The sequence below is a fragment of the Oryzias melastigma genome, linkage group LG18, assembly GCF_002922805.2.
Source record: "Oryzias melastigma strain HK-1 linkage group LG18, ASM292280v2, whole genome shotgun sequence".
Classification (NCBI taxonomy): Eukaryota; Metazoa; Chordata; class Actinopteri; order Beloniformes; family Adrianichthyidae; genus Oryzias; species Oryzias melastigma.
The window spans coordinates 17108325-17124849 of NC_050529.1; the positions used below are offsets into that span (position 1 = coordinate 17108325).

The window sequence follows — 16525 nt, forward strand, 5'->3', positions numbered from 1 at the left end:
AGTTACTAGTGTAAGCTGCTCCGCTCCATTCTGATGCATCCACTTGTAGACATATAGATCCATTAATGTCTTCATTTTCTTCGTCTGAACTGGAATCTGGATCAAAGCTGTACTGCTGGATAGCTCCGGTATTGCTCGCCATTTTTTTTTTTACCTTTAATGTTAGATTGGGGGTGTGAGGAGCTGTAAGCTGGTGGTAGAGCAACTCAGAAGTGAATTTCAGATGAACTCCTGCCACTCTGCAGAAACTATGTCCTAGAAAACAACAACAGTTTTTGATTTGGACCTTTTTAGTGCATATTTATTTTCATTTCATTGATTTTCTTAAAAATACAAATAAAAATTGGCATTCATTTAAATGTGATTGTATTTTTTTAACTTCCTGTCCCTGAAGGTTTTCCACGAGTGTTTCCTGAATCCGTGTCAGAATAAAGGCACCTGTGAAGAGGTCGGAGCAGGATACGTCTGCACCTGCATGCCCGGGTTCACAGGTAAACCCAGCTCAGCCGCTGACAAATACAATAAAGAGACTAGCTTTTCATAAGAATTAGGTTTTCTGTGCTGCTTCCTTGTGTTGGCATGACTTTGTTTTGTTTGTTCATTCAGGTGCAAAGTGTGAGATTGACATAAATGAGTGTGACTCTGCTCCGTGTCAGAACGGAGGTTTGTGCAAAGACGACATCGGAGACTTCCGATGTGAGTGCAAACCTGGATTCTTAGGTAAGAGAACCGTCAAGAATCAAACCTGTAAGACATTTATTTCAACAGCATGATTTAAAATTTGCACATTTCCATCAAAATATGGTGTTGTTCTGTAAATGAAAAATAAAGCTTACAAATTTATTATTAATATGTTTTTTCCTGCTTGATTCAGGTTCTTTATGTGAAGCTGAGGTCAACGAATGCCTCTCCTCCCCATGTTTGAATGAAGGCGTGTGCGTGGACGAAGTCAACAAATTCACCTGCAGTTGTTCCGACGGCTTTACAGGTTACACCCTACTAACCAGAAATTAGAGCAAGCTTTCACAAATGAACCCATCTGTGACCTCGCCGTCCTGTTTCCGCAGGGCCTCGGTGTGAACTGGAAATCAACGAGTGTCTGTCCAACCCGTGCTTGAACGGAGGAATGTGCGACGACTTGACCGGTGGCTTCAGCTGCAGCTGCTCCATTGGGTTTTCCGGGGAACGCTGTGAGATCAACATTAATGAATGTTACAGCTCTCCCTGTCTGAATGGAGGCTCCTGTCTGGATGCGGTTAACAGTTTCAGGTAAAAGCAGCATAAGCACAAACACATAAATGAGTGCTGATGTCACGCAGGTGCAGTTTACCTGTATTCAGATCAAATGTATTCCCTCTGATCTGCTGCTGCACAGATGTCAGTGCGTGGAGGGCTACAGAGGCTGGCTGTGTGAGGTGAACGTAGACGAGTGTGATCCAAATCCCTGCGTGAACGGCGCCAGCTGCTTGGATGGTCTGGGGTCCTACACCTGTCGCTGCCTTCCTGGGTTCAACGGAACCAGGTGTGAGACAGGTACTACTGTAGATAAAGATTTAGAGACACTTTTCTGTCAGTTTGGATTTTTAGCTGTAATAAAAAATTACAATAAAGACCTTTGAAAGACATTTGAAAAAATAAGGATATTACAGACTACTATTTAGTAGAAGAATTCACCAGTATTTTTTCTTAGAGATGTCATCTGCCTTCAACCTGGACTTTGAAGTATCTGGTATCCACGGTTACGTGATGATGGATGGAGTGATGCCAGCACTCACAGAAATCACCTGCACCTTCTGGATGAGGTCTTTGGACACCACTAACTACGGCACACCCGTCTCCTATGCTGTGGAGGGCAGCGACAACGCCTTCCTCCTCATCGACTACAATGGGTCAGTGACACAACAACAAACCTCCAATGTCCGTTTAATTTCTACTGATTTATTTCCTCGCCTGCAGGTGGGTTCTGTACGTAAACGGTAAGGAGCGGATCACCGACTGCCCCGCCGTGAACACGGGCCAGTGGTACCACATTGGCGTGTCATGGAGAAGCTGGGACGGCGACTGGAGGATCTACATTAACGGCAAACTGTCAGACGGAGGCAAAGGCCTGTCAGTCGGCACCACTATCCCAGGTGTAGTGCTATCCTCAGCTTCGTCTCATTTCTTAAAGAAAAAACACTTTCTATAAAAGTGAAATTCTGTCTGAGTTGTATCGTCTACCTGAGAAGTGGCTTACCTCAATGCTACGTGTCCTGCAGGTGGAGGAGCGCTAGTTTTAGGTCAGGACCAAGATCAGAGGGGCGAGGGCTTCAACCCTGTTGAATCTTTTGTCGGTTCCATCAGCCAACTCAACATATGGGACCGGGTTCTCACACTGCAGCAGGTAAACAGGAAACGTATTATATTCAAACTCACGTTTGGTAGTATTTGTTAATAAAGTAGTTGATCTTTTTTTGAGGCCCTGTAAGATATAAGATAAGATATATATTCAATAGGAAGTTGTGTCAAATGTGTCTGTTTCTGGTCATATTGTAGATTAAGGTCCTGGCTAGCAGCTGTCCAGCCTCCCACGTGACCCACAGAGGAAACGTCCTCGCCTGGCCGGACTTTCTAAACGGGATAGTGGGTCGAGTCAAAGTAAACCTGAACAGTATTTTCTGTGCTGGTAAGACGATATATCACACTTGGTTGACTATTTTACAAAATAAAGCCAACTGATTAAAGCCCCACTCCTCATCTTTTGATCTACTGTAAAAGAGACCTGACAACAGTGGTGCAACAAAAATGGGCAGCAGTATTGGAGCTATCCAGTTTGGAGCTTGGATGTGGAAAGTGAAGACGTTAATGCAGGGGTGTCAAACATCCGGCCCGTCAGATGATATAAACTGGTCCAGTCATGAAGAGAAATAAATATAAGGATGTTAAAAAAACAAACAAATTTCTAGCCTGTTCCTGTGGCTAGTTGCAGTTCTGTAAAGAAATTGCCGCAATGCACAAGTCCGCCACTAGGGGGGCAAAGGAAAAGCAAGCCCAGTATGGTAAGAGATCTAGAATAAACATGATGAAGGCCAAATCATGCTGAGTTTAAGAAAGAAAGGGAGGTTAATTCCAAATTCTCATGTTCACAAATGTTTGCAAGTTTAATTTAGTTTACATTTAGGCAGTTTTTTTTTTCTTTTCTATAGCCCCCTCTTGATTTTATTATCGGGATTGCTTCAATGTCAGATGTAAATATTCAATCTTATTTTTTTTCTATTTGAATTTTCTTTTCTGCTCCTGATTCACCACAATTTGGATAAAAAAAATACTCAGAAATACAATTTTAATCTTAATTTTCCTAATAAAGCCCCCCATCATGACAAAAATGCCAGAAAAACAAGCTTTTATTTTGACATTCTCTTTTGTAGACAAGCCTCTGCAGCTCATCTTTTTTTTTTTTTTTTCATCAGACTGCCCTAAGCTGGAGAACGCTGTGCCTCACCTGCATGCCTCCTCAGTGGAGGTGACCCCAGGCGCACAGGTCCACCTGTCCTGTGATCCCGGTTTCTACCTGGTGGGGGAGCCAGTGTTGCAGTGTCAAAACAGGGGGGAGTGGAGTCATCCTTTGCCCAGCTGTGAACGTAAGGCCCAGACACAAATATTTGCATTACAAAAGGCCTGAGGCTGTAAAACAGAAACCTTTATGCAAATCATTTTCCACTGATTTGTTTTAGGGCCCTTCAGAGAACACAAACCAAACCTTCATGTCTTAAATGGACACAGAAGAAGAAAGCTTTCAAAATTCTCCTATGTTCTTCTGAATTTGCCAAACTGAACAGAAAAAGCCTTCACTGATAACTGTTCAAAAACAGAATTTATGTCGATTTAGTTTCATTTAAATTCATGCCAAACTTTATTCAAAAATTTAGATTTTTTTTTGTTTTTTCCTTTCAAATCTCTACAATAAATACAGAAATGAATGTTGATGTTGCAGGAGTGTCCTGCGGACGTCCTCATCCCCTGGAGAACGGCTTGTTTCAGGGAGCAGACTTCCATGCAGGCAGCTCTGTGGTCTATCAGTGCAACGCTGGCTTCTACCTGCTGGGAGATGCCAGGGTGCATTGCAGCAACAGCGGCAAATGGGGAGGACATCCACCTGCCTGTCTGGGTATCTAGATTTCAAGAAAACGTGAAGCATTTCACATCACAGTAATATTCCAGCTGGAAAATTCAGAGAAATCCGCTTTGTGTTCAGATGTGGACGAGTGTGCTCTGGGGTCCGACTGCGACAAACACGCCAGCTGCCAGAACACTGACGGCTCCTACATCTGCACCTGCATTCACCCGTATACAGGAGATGGTAAAAACTGCACAGGTATAAAGTTTACACTGAGAAATGATTGAGTCAAGCTTGCTTTTATTTTTCTGATTGTAAGGTTTTTCTCCTTTTTGGTTCTGTGTTTAGAACCAGTGAAGTGCCAGAACCCTGGGTCACCAGAATTTGGTCACAGAGTTGGTAGCAACTTTCTGATGGGCAGTCAGGTTGTGTTTAGCTGCGATGAAGGTTATAAGCTCTTTGGCTCATCAAAACTTCGTTGCCTGGAGTCAGGAGTTTGGGACAACCCTGTCCCGCATTGCAGAGGTAAACCATCAAGTTCTCCAACCTGATATTTACATTCCGAAAAATGCCCCCGATAAGTAGTCATCTTTATTTTTTACTATTATAATAGATGTTTTAATGCCCTAAAGCCCCTCTCTACACACTTTATACACTTTTCTCAGGCAGACATGAACATTTTCCCACTTTACTTCTCTTTTTTATGCTCTCAGTGTAAACTTATATAGAAAAATATGTCCAGAATTTAAGAATCAAAGCAAAGATCTGCTGGTGATCAAATAGTTATGTTAATTTGGCAAAAAATTTATTTTGTGCAGGAGATACAGCACAATGTTCTATAGCCAATCAGGATACAGAACATAAAGTACTGTTAAAAATCAAAATAAAACGTGCACCGAAACACTAAGAAAAATTGCGAGACCACTTGAGGTGAATAGCGATATAGCGAGCGAACATTAGCTGCAAATTAGAAAAAAATTTGCTTAATGGAAACACCACAATTTTTAAAAAACTCACATTTGTAGAGAAAAAGTTTTTGCATTTGTAGTTAGTTTTTGGGGACATTTTTACAAAACTGCAGTGAAAAAACTTTGTTAAATTAAATTTGCTTCTTGGTGTGAACTGGCTGCCCTGAGCGCTACACAGTGAGCGTCACAAGAAGTCACACAGCATCACAACTCATTAAAAGTTGCAAACGGAGTTGTTAGATCCACAGCTCCTCTAAATCACTAACCAAGATTTCCCAAAATCGCTTCATCTGGAGTTGCTCCCACCCAGAAGGAGCGGCTACGATTGCTGCTCCATTGACTGAATAAGACGCTGACACGTTTTTAGTTACTTATTGCATGAGTTGGTTTGTGTTTATTTAAATAATTATAATTCAATAGAAATGTTGTCATAGCAAAAGGAGAATTTTGATTAAGTTTTACGCATATGTGTAACGGAAACGCAGCTATAGTTGTGCAAAACCAAAAACTGATTTGAGAAAGAACTAGTTGTTGCATGTGTATAAATTTTGGACTTTGCATCCTCACTCCTGTTCTTAGTGAGGACATATATTTCTATGAACCACAAAACATTCAGAAAAAATAGTCTTATACAGTTTTCTTTAATCTTAAAACTACACATTTTTGTGCCAAACGGTTAAAAAAGATTGATATGAAGGACACACTTTTTAAAAAAAGGAACGTAAACTTGACCGAGATAAAGTACTTTTCCATCAACTATGAAGGACTGTGTTCATATTAATTATTCACTTAACTACAAAGTCTGGAAAGTTATCATTTTACATCTTTTAATGTTTTTTTGTGTTATTGTTTAAACTTTTTCCTGCTTTACAAAAAATATGTAAAACTACGTAAGCCCTTCACGTTTGGTTTCACTCAAAGCCACAGAAAAGAGGATGCATTACAACATCACATTTTAAGTCTTTGACATCAGAGTTTGTCAAATATCTACGCTGAAACGTTGCTCAAAGTTTATTTACCTCATTTAGCTTAGAAACTGTTTTGTCATAATTATAACAATTGCAGTTTTCATTACTTTCTCTGTTTCTCCAAAATAGTCGGCCTAAAACCTGCACTGTGAGTCTTTTTTCCCTCTCTGCAGTGCATTAAAGGTCTGACTGTAGAGTCTGGATGTAGGCTTGAAACCACATTCCTCCTCATAGAGGAAGTGCGGCTGACTGACTCAGCAAGTGTCCACTTTAGCTGTGTGTTTCATTGAACTTGTCATGGAAAATGGGATGATTTATAGCTAGTATAGCTAATGAAAAATAACTCATGGTGAAATGCACTTATTGGAACTAACAAGCGATTTAATTTAAAAACAGTAAAGACCCGCTCTGGTGAAAATTGTGTTTTAGTGTCTCATTGTGACATTTTTCTCACAACGAAGGATATTTATTAGTAAAATTAGATTCAAAATTGCATTTTTGGGTATTTCTTTATTAAAATTGTTGTGAATTAGGGGCAGATAACAGTCCCACCCACAAGGTGAAAGCTACTGCCATTCTGGAGAAACTATGTCATAATTTAATCATAATTAAAGAACCACTTTTAAAATAGGTCAAAATATGATCTCAGTGGGTCTTTAAAAAATTACCAAGGGTTTCTGGTTTAAATCCCATTCCGACAGGCTCAAATCTGGTGTGTCAGCAGTGTTTATCAAGCCCCTAGATAACCCGATCTGAACTGTTGGGATGGAGCTGAAATGTTAAATCCTGTTTTTGTTCAACCTCAGCGCTCTCCTGCCCGACACCCGATGTTCCAGAGAACTCCATCATGGAGGGAAGCAACTTCACCTACGGAAGCAAGGTGACTTTCAGGTATCCCTCCAACTGTGATCAAATGGATGTAACAAAATCCAGTAAAGTTTAAATAATGTGTGTACACGTGTAAGATAGCTGAATATAATTTTTTTGGGCCCTTAGATGCAAGAACGGCTTCCTGCCTCAGATCCCCTATGGGTTCCACTGTCTTGCCAGCCTGAGATGGAGTGGAAAACCACCTGTTTGTTATCCTGTGACCTGTGGGAGACCGCCTGCTGTGGAACATGCAGGCGCCGTCTATACCACCAACACATACCTGTCTGTTGTCACATATAACTGTTCAGACGGATACAGGTATAAATAAATCATCATTTGTTAGATTTTTTATTCATTTGCTATGAAGCAATGTTATTTTTAAGTGTTTGAGTGTCAATACAATTGTTGTAATGACAGTTGTCACTAAGGAGTGTGTTGTTGCAAAGACCACAGGGCTCAATGGAAGTAGTTTGTGAAGATACAGGGGAATGGAGCCGGCCCTTCCCTCGATGTGTGACTGTCGCCTGCAACGAACCTCCGGCCCTTAAAGATGCCGTAACTGTCGGAGAGAACTTTGAAATGGGAAACAAGGCGCACTACGTCTGCAAAGAAGGGTAAAAGAATGTACATTTAAATTCATTTAACCCTAATCCTTGCCGTAACTCTTCAACCAGTAACATAATTCCAACAGATTATGAAGCGGAGAAGAGCAGATTTACACAATGCTCACATGGCTCCGGCCACCAGAGTCTTTACGTAACTTTACGTAACTTTAAAAGTGTGAGAGGAACTCTTACTGCATCCTGAGATGTGGCCTCTCCAGCGCTCCAAATCTGTCCTAAAACAGGAAATCATGCGAGCATAAGTAGAGTGCATTCAGTACACTTTTCAAATTAAAACTCATTTCCTGTTGTAGTCACTGTTTTCACCGTGTTGTAAAAATTACATCATTGTGACACCCAACCCCAGCCTACCCTACTTGTTACACAATACGTGAAATATGAACCTTTTGTTTCTGAAAGTGCTGTGGGAATTTCCCCAGAAGGAGAGCAGATATGAAGCACATGCCAGCCTGTTGGCTACACACACAGAGACACACACACACAGGCGCACATACAACGAGCCAAAAGCTGGTCCCAGCAGTGACTGAACTGCTACCAACTGAATAGAGTGCACCTGCATGGAGAAATAGCATCAGTGGACTCAAAAACTGAATAAAATCCTGATTATTTCAATTCAATTTCAATTGTATGTACAGAGCCCAATATCACAAAAATTGGCCTCATTGGGTTCCTGTGTCACACCTGAGCTGTAACAGTTGCAGTGTGAGCCAAGAGTCAAGTAAACGTAAATCACAGGATTATGTCACTAAGAAAAGCGTCTTTGTGCCTTTATGCAACAATATGTTAGTAATGTGTAGCAGTGCAAAGGTAATATTTTTTCCGCTTCAAAATCAGCTGATTCTCACTGATCACATGAACGGTTGAGGAGTTACGGTATGTCAAAGAATGTGTGTTACTAAGGTGTCATATCCTGTCTGTCTGGATAAATAAAGTCTGGGGTTTCATAAATAAATCTTTGGCGTTAAATGATTAACTTAGTTTTTATCTGCCTACCTTTGACAGGAAAAAAATGTATTGACCCTGACAGCCATTTGTACAATTCTACATTCTCTAAATGTGTTTTGTGTCTGTCTTTGGTTCTCGTCACATCCAGCTACACTCTGATTGGTCCAGAGAGCAGAGAATGTCTTTCAACTGGCCAATGGAGTGAAAGTTATGCTCAGTGTGTCCCTCGCTCCTGTGGCCCACCTCCTGCCATCGACCACGCCGAGCCCTATGAGAGCCACCAGTTATTTGGAGATACTGCCAACTATTACTGCATTGACGGCTACACTGCCAGCAACAACTCCAAGATGGTGTGTAATGCTCAGGGCGTGTGGGCTCCTCCTGATGGTTCGGAGGTCCCTCGTTGCATTGCAAATTTCTGCCCCCGGCCACCCGATCTGCCTCATGCAATTTTGGATGCTGTCAATAAACCTAAATATCCTACAAACACTGAAGTCACCTACAAATGTGAGGAGGGGTTCATGCCCAACACTACAGCCTCGCTCAAATGCCTGATGGGAGGAACGTGGGAGCCGTCACCGTTTGATATTAGTTGTGTTCCAGTGAGGTGCTCCAAGCCTGAGAGCATTGAGCACGGCTACGTGGCAGAGACCAACTACAGTTTTGGGGCTGTGGTGGCGTACAGCTGTGACCCTGGCTTCATGATCCGAGGGGAGAAGCGGAGGACCTGCCAAGCTAATGGAGAGTGGGGAGGAGCTCTGCCAACCTGTATGCCGGTGACCTGCTCTAGTCCTCCGTTGCTCCGGAACGGATACATCAAGGTCAGCAGTTAAAAGAAAATATACACAATACTATTTCTATGAAAACAGATTTATAACACCTATTTTTTATCCTTTTCTAGACCAGAAGTGGACTCACTTTCAAAAGCAAGGTGACTTACGCCTGCAGAGAAGGCTACAGGCTGGAAGGTCGACCAGAACGGATTTGTCAAGCCAACCGAAAATGGTCCAGTCAGGAAACCCCAACCTGCGTTCTCCTGACCTGCAACCCTCCTCCCATCATCCCCCATGGACTTTACAAGGGCTCTGATTTTCAAGTGGGTCACAAAGTACAGTACGTCTGCCATGAAGGCTATGAGCTAACAGGAGATGCCATCTGGACCTGCGACAAGAACGGAACATGGGATAAAATGAGGCCCCCACGCTGCTCTCCTGTCAAGTGTCCAGAGCCTTCGCTTGAGGAGAACCACCTGGTTCTGAAGAGACTTGATTATGAATCTGGAATAGTGGAGTTATCTTGTGAGGTTGGCTATGTGCTGGAGGGGGCTCAGATCATCCGCTGTACCCAATCTCAGGAGTGGAATGATACTTTTCCAGTTTGTAAGCAAGTGTTTTGTGGACCGCCACCCGAAATATCATTTGGTGCCCCTTCTTCTTTGTCTGCCCAGTTCCCTTTCAGCTCTGTGGTGGCATACACATGCATGGATGGCTTCAGTTTAAAAAAAGAAGACTTTGTTTCCTGTCTGGAGAATGGACAGTGGAGTACTCCTTACCCAGAATGCTCCCCAGTTGAATGTCCTCAGCCTGTGGAGATTTCCAATGGAATTGTTGATGTCCAGGGTCTGATGTACCTCAGCAAAGCACTGTATACCTGCAAGAGTGGGTATAATTTAGTGGGAAATGCCACAGTCCTCTGTGGAGAAAGAGGTATCTGGATTGGAGGGGTGCCATCTTGCCGTCCAATTGAATGCCCCATTCCGAGCCAGATAGCCAATGGGAAAGTGACTTATAGAAAACTTCAGTTTGGTCATAGTGCCACCTACTCTTGTCACCGTGGCTTTCGCCTCCAAGGCCCTGAAACTGTGAAGTGCCTGGCCAACGGATATTGGGACTTAGAACCACCTGCTTGTGTTCAAATCTCTTGCACCCCACCTAAAGCAATTGAAAACGGTTTTGTTGAAGGCCAGGATCACAGTTTTGGTGTAACTATTTTCTACAGCTGCTTTCCTGGCTTCCAGCTTGTAGGTCAGGACCATTTAACCTGTGAGGAGGTTGGTTGGTCCAGTTCGGTTCCAGTCTGTGTGCCGTCAGATTGTGGTCTGCCTCCTCACATTGATTTTGGGGACTATGTCAGAGTAACAGACTCCATTGACCCCGTAACAGCTGCTCCGCTAGATTTGAACTTCCTTCATGGGACACTGATTGAATACCGTTGTCATAAGGGCTATGATATCACCTTTCACACCAGACTGGTGTGTCAGGAGAATGGGGGTTGGAACGGGACGGCGCCATCATGTATCCCAGCTGAGTGTGAAACCCCACCCAATCCAGAGCATGGCTGGGTGAATGTGACGGATGCCTCTCTTGGCAGCATCGTCACATACTCTTGTGAGAAAGGATATGAGCTGGAGGGGGAGTCTGTGAGGCAGTGCATATCAGGCCATCTTTGGACAAGCGATGCCCCAACATGTCGCCCCGTTTCCTGTGGTAATCCAGGGCCTATCGATAATGGCTCAGCTCATGGGGTTGATTTTGTGTATCTTGAGGTCATGCACTTTGAGTGTAACCCAGGGTTTGTCCTCAGAGGCAGTGACACTATAGCATGTCAGGCCGATGGAAAGTGGAACGGACAGAAACCACATTGTGAGCCTGTCTTCTGTGGTCCTCCAATTGTCCCCAGTGATGTTACAATTGGAGGCAAAGAATACACATACAGCAGTAGGATTGAACTGAGCTGTCCACCTGGTTTTGTTTTAAAAGGTTTGTCTGTTAGCGTTTGCCAAGCTGATGGTACCTGGAGCCACGAGTCTCCTACCTGTGTACCAGCTCGCTGTGGAAAACCTTCCCCAATCCCTCATGGGCATGTGATGGGGTCAGAGTTTGGCTACAACAGCAAGGTGAAGTATGAATGTGATCAAGGATATAAGCTCAGTGGCGATCCGACACTTGTTTGTAAATCAGATGGACTTTGGGACAAACCAGTGCCACGATGTGACATAATTAGCTGCGACCCCCCTGAGGATATTAGTCATGGCTTCCTGAACGGCTCCAGCTTCAACTATAATGATGTAGTGGAGTACGTCTGCTTCGATGGGTATGAGATAGTTGGGGACCCCGTTTTGCGGTGTTCCTCTGAGGGCTTTTGGCTGGGTTCAGTGCCCGAGTGCCAGCCCTGTGTCTGTGCTCTACCTGAAGTCAAATTTGGTAAAGTTCTCAGCAGTGGCCATGCTTGTGGGGATCGTCTACAGTTCCAGTGTGACAAGGGATACAAACTGCTGGGACCCTCTCAAGCAACATGTGAGAAAGGAGGAGTTTGGAGCCCTGGGGTGCCTATGTGCAGTCGTGGGAGGTGCAGCTCCCCACCACCTGTGGTTCCTAATGCTGTTTTGCAAGGCGACACTGTCACCTTGTTAGACACTGCCATATATAAGTGCCGGCCTGGCTACCTGCGAAAAGGACCCCTATTTGTCTCGTGTGGAAGGGATGGCCGCTGGGGGGAGCCCAGAATCCACTGTGAGCCTGTAAACTGTGGAAACCCTCCAGCAGTCGTTCATGCTCAAGTGATGGGAGACACTTTCACCTTTCCAAACAAGATCACTTACAGGTACATTTTATGTTTCTATGTCAAAACAATCCATCAAAGTACCATATTTTTCAGACTATAAGTCACAGCAGCCAATTCAATAATAAAGAGGAAAAATCATATAAAAATGCACTGGGGTATAAGTTTCACTTTTGGGAGATTTTTATTTGACAAAATACGTGACAAAGAAAAGACATTTCATTTTGAAAAAAATCATACTAATGGAGTAGATAAAAATACTATACGCTTCACTAAACACATTGATGCTTCCTTAGCTTCATGAAACATAGGAGGAATCTAGTATATTAGTGCAACATGTGAACATTTTTTTCAGATAAGCATAGTTAGAGCAAAAACTCACCTAAGCTCTATCTTCAAATCACTAAATCCAATGAATTCTTCATCCTCTATGTCACTTTGAAACAACTCTGTCAAGGCTAACACAAGACTGAGCAGCACTTCTTCTTCTGCTGCGCTGCTGTTAGTAGCAAACATCGAGGCACTACAGTGCCCTCTAGTGGTCGTTGCTATTTACTTTTACAAAATCAAGTTGCACCTGAGTATCTCGCACCAAACTATGCAAAAAATGGCTATACTCTAAAAAATATGGTATTTCCTTTTTTATTTAGGGTGTATTCAAACTGGAGACATTTGGTTCACTTAAGTGAGCCATAATTCTTTTCTCCCGATAATCCAAAGCAGGTTTTCTGTCTTGATTCATAATAATAGTACAGGCTGATTAAAACAACTTTTAACATGTTTCACATTGCTTCTCCTCTGTAACCACCTTGCAGCATGCTTCCACTGTACCAAAGTAGCAAGAAAAAGTTGGTACAGAATTTCAAAATTGGTCAGAGAAATATACAGTTTTATATACGTGAACTATCACAACAAGGATTGCAAACCATAAGACTTCCATTATTCTTTCTTTTGTTGCCTTGCCCTGCCCTTGTAATTCCTAATGGTTATAATGGTTATAATGGTATAATGGTTTTGTTTACACGCCTTGGTTCAAAAGAGAAATCTCCAGTAGACAGCAATCTGAATACAGATCAAGGCAACATTCAGAACTTGATCCGGACCAAATTAAACAGACTTTTCCTGTAAGAAACACCTCAATACATGAAAAATGTGTACTTTTTTGACTCAGCTTGAATTTTTGCTAGGTGAACCTGAGGATGCTATAAAGTGCCTATCTGCCCTGTTTTCCAGGTGTGATGATGGTTACGAACTAGCCACACAGGCAGCTTCTCTCTCCTGCCAGAGTGACGGCACCTGGTCCAAGCGCAACATCATCTGCCTCCCTGCCCCATGTTTGCTGCCCGGCAACGTCTCTGTTCCCCATCTGGTAGTCAGTGGGAGGAAGCTCACTCCAGTTGGGGAGACAATCACTCTCTCTTGCCCTCCTGGATTTTACTTGCAGGGCTCAGCTCTGGCAGAGTGTCAGGTAGGGAACAAATAATACTTCAGTTCTGTCATTGGTACCTGCAAACCTAAAGATGTCTCTACAAACAAATAAAAAAAACATCAAAATACATTTTCCACATTTAATTAAAAGGTGGGCGGAGGCTGGGCTCCGAGCATCTCAACAGTTTCCTGTGAGGTGGTGGTGTGTGAGAAACCTACTCCTCTTCTTCACGGTGTCATCGAGGGCGACAGCTACAACTACGGAGACCTGGTTCTGTACTCCTGCTTACCTGGGTTTGACATGAAGGTGCTGCTCTGGGTTTGATGTTTTAGCACAGAGAAAAAAGTTAGCTAAAAAGAGTACAAATTAATTATTCATAAAGAAATAAAAGCCTTTTTAGAAAAGCAGCATTTGTCATGTTCAAATTTTGTGCTGATTTGTGTTTTTAAATGTTTATGTGTAAAGATCTGCTGACTTCTAACAAATGACTGACCCACTGGGCAAATAGTCGCGATCAGATTACAATAAGTCATGTGACTCCACCTCCGCTTCAATAGAATAACGAGCAACTGAGCTGACGGGAAGAGCTGAGTCACTCTGTTCCCGATATGCTGATATCCACATTCCACACTGTTGTAGTATTCCCTACAATGAAGGCTTTCAGGGCTTTGAGAACACTGAAAGTTCAAGGTGTGGACAGTGGACATTAGCAACACTTGTAATGCTTTGCTGGAAGAAAAACAATTAAAAAAAAAGAGCACCATAGCTCAATCAATATCGTGCACTTTTGTCGTTTCCTGTTTCATGCTGCAGTGCAGATCAATAAAGTATGTGGTTCTGTTGCAATGCTTAGCTCATCAGATGTTCTCCCTGTACCTTGGTCTCCAATTCTTTTCAGGGAGACGCTTTCCAGACCTGTCAAGCAGACAGAACATGGAGCGGCACTCAGCCTGTGTGTGTTGGTAAGTTTTATGTATAAAGAAATGTCTAAGTGTTAAAAAGCACTCACGGAAGATGTGAAAATGATCAGGAATGATGTAGTCTGTGACTTTAAATCAATAAAGTTCAGACTTCCATTCTTTATAAGTAACTTTTAACACACAGCTTTAGGTTCAAGTCAGGATTGTGTTTGTTTTAAATGTGGTAGATGGGTGTGGCTCTAAGGCAAAGCTTCATTTTTGTGTTGTCATGAATCTGAACTTTCATTTTCTTTTTTTATTCACTGCCATTTCACCAACCCTCAGCCTCTCTATAGCTTAATGTCACCATTTGTGACAAAAAATAACCCAAAATACAATCTTTATTTATATTCTACCTTTTCTGAAAAAGTGACTTTTCCTTTGTTAGTTTAGTAAACATTTCTAAAGGGCCTATACCATGCAAAAGGTGGGGTTGAAGGAGACTATAAAAAACTCCAGTGTGTTATTTTGATCTGTTTTCACATTTCTGAGCATTCCTCTAAAAACCTGCACCCTGAGCACCAGCCCCAAATGCTAACTTTGCTGCTAACTTTGTTGCTCAGCTAGCGTTGACTAGTTGCTAACTTTGCAGCTTTCACAGCTCAGATAGCAGGGCTCAGCTGATAGCCTCACCACTCAGCCAGCGGTGCTCAGCCGATAGCTTCGCCCTACTGGGCCTGCAAAAGGCAGATATATGGTATGCACATCCATCTTTGCAAAGGTTCCTCCCATGATTTGTTTGTTTCCGTGGGTGAAACGAAGACACGCTGCCGAGGCCGGCTATAGAATGGCTTCATGAAATGGGCGGGACCCACAAGCAGCAAAAGGCGGAGCCTCAGAAATTGAGGCGAAGCCTCAGAAATTGAGGTGTCTTTCTCGCGGGTAAGAAAAATACTTGTGAAAATTACTCGTATTTCACTTATAATTTTCTCTTTAGTGTCCCAAAGGTATTATACAATCATATATATGGATATAGTTTACTCTGAAAGAATTAAGAAAAGTATGGTATGGGCCCTTTAAGAAATTACTAAGAGTTATAGTTTTTCATTCCCAACTATAAAATCATTCCCCATGGTCTTTTAATTATGAATATGCAATTCTTTAAGACAAATTTTCTGCAAGTTCATCAGAAATTCGCCTCTGGGTTGTTACCCTACGTTGATATCTCAGGTTTATACTCTCCCACTAGCTTAAAGCTAGCCCAAACTAACATTAGCGTGGCAAAAAAAGACAATCAACATCAGAGCTATGCTGCCATGAAACTTTGAGCCAGATGGCAACTCAGATGAGGAAAATTAAAAGGTTAATGGATCTATTTGTCTGGAAGGCGGATGTATCAGAATTGTAAGAAAAGAGGGAGACTTTGTCATGGCGTCACAAACCTGAGCTTTATCGAACAGCAGATATTTATCTGCTTCTGATTCAACAATGAAGGAATACTCAGTTTGAGTCTTAAATTATTCTATATATAGGAAAAAATGCCTCAAAAAAGGGTTTTGTTGAAGTGCGTCTTCAATGTTTCTATGATTTTTGTGTATGTTGACAGTTCTTGTGACTTTTTCAATGCAGTTTTTATTTTTTTATTTTTGATACCTTTATGCTTGTCTAAAGCCTCAGCAGAACACGCCTGCGGACCTCCTCCAATTGTCAGGCATGCACAATTCAAGATAACAGAAGAGAGTCACCTGCGTAATGTTAGCTACCTGTGTGACGCTGGGATGCAGCTCATGGGGCCAAAAACACTCACCTGTCAGGCTGATGGCACCTGGAGCCTACCAGCACCGACATGTGAAGGTACACAGGCGAGACTGAAAGAGTCCTCATGTTTGCACCTCTTGTCCTTTTTCATTCAAATCTATCTGTTGTCTTTAGTGGCCAGAAGCTGTGACGGCCCCGTACAGCTGCTGAATGGGCGAGTGCAGGATCACAACCTGAACAGCGGGCGAGCTCTGGAGTTCCAGTGCGATAAAGGTTTCTCTCTGGTGGGAGACCATTTGGTGGTGTGTTTAGGAGGCAACACGTGGAGTTCTGCTTTTCCTACATGCCAGCGTGAGACATTTTTGGCCCTCATTTTCCAATAAAATCCATCACTTATCCACTACAAGC

At 42.7% G+C, this 16525-nt stretch overlaps 1 protein-coding gene across 4 annotated transcripts in view; it reads left to right on the top strand.

The window, feature by feature from the left end:
- svep1 (sushi, von Willebrand factor type A, EGF and pentraxin domain containing 1) overlaps positions 1–16525 on the top strand; it is an 82518-nt gene that overhangs the window by 60211 nt on the left and 5782 nt on the right. For all 4 annotated transcript variants that reach the window (XM_024287532.1, XM_024287531.2, XM_024287533.2 and 1 more), the window contains 23 exons: positions 395–491; positions 607–720; positions 875–988; positions 1068–1269; positions 1376–1533; positions 1691–1889; positions 1957–2132; positions 2259–2383; positions 2536–2665; positions 3450–3620; positions 3974–4147; positions 4235–4354; positions 4445–4621; positions 6839–6923; positions 7029–7220; positions 7349–7516; positions 8619–9291; positions 9372–12073; positions 13265–13499; positions 13611–13766; positions 14359–14422; positions 16031–16213; positions 16292–16468. In XM_024287532.1, the coding sequence (XP_024143300.1) occupies positions 395–491; positions 607–720; positions 875–988; positions 1068–1269; positions 1376–1533; positions 1691–1889; positions 1957–2132; positions 2259–2383; positions 2536–2665; positions 3450–3620; positions 3974–4147; positions 4235–4354; positions 4445–4621; positions 6839–6923; positions 7029–7220; positions 7349–7516; positions 8619–9291; positions 9372–12073; positions 13265–13499; positions 13611–13766; positions 14359–14422; positions 16031–16213; positions 16292–16468 (6592 nt within the window). The remainder of the gene's footprint in view (positions 1–394; positions 492–606; positions 721–874; positions 989–1067; positions 1270–1375; positions 1534–1690; positions 1890–1956; positions 2133–2258; positions 2384–2535; positions 2666–3449; positions 3621–3973; positions 4148–4234; positions 4355–4444; positions 4622–6838; positions 6924–7028; positions 7221–7348; positions 7517–8618; positions 9292–9371; positions 12074–13264; positions 13500–13610; positions 13767–14358; positions 14423–16030; positions 16214–16291; positions 16469–16525) is intronic.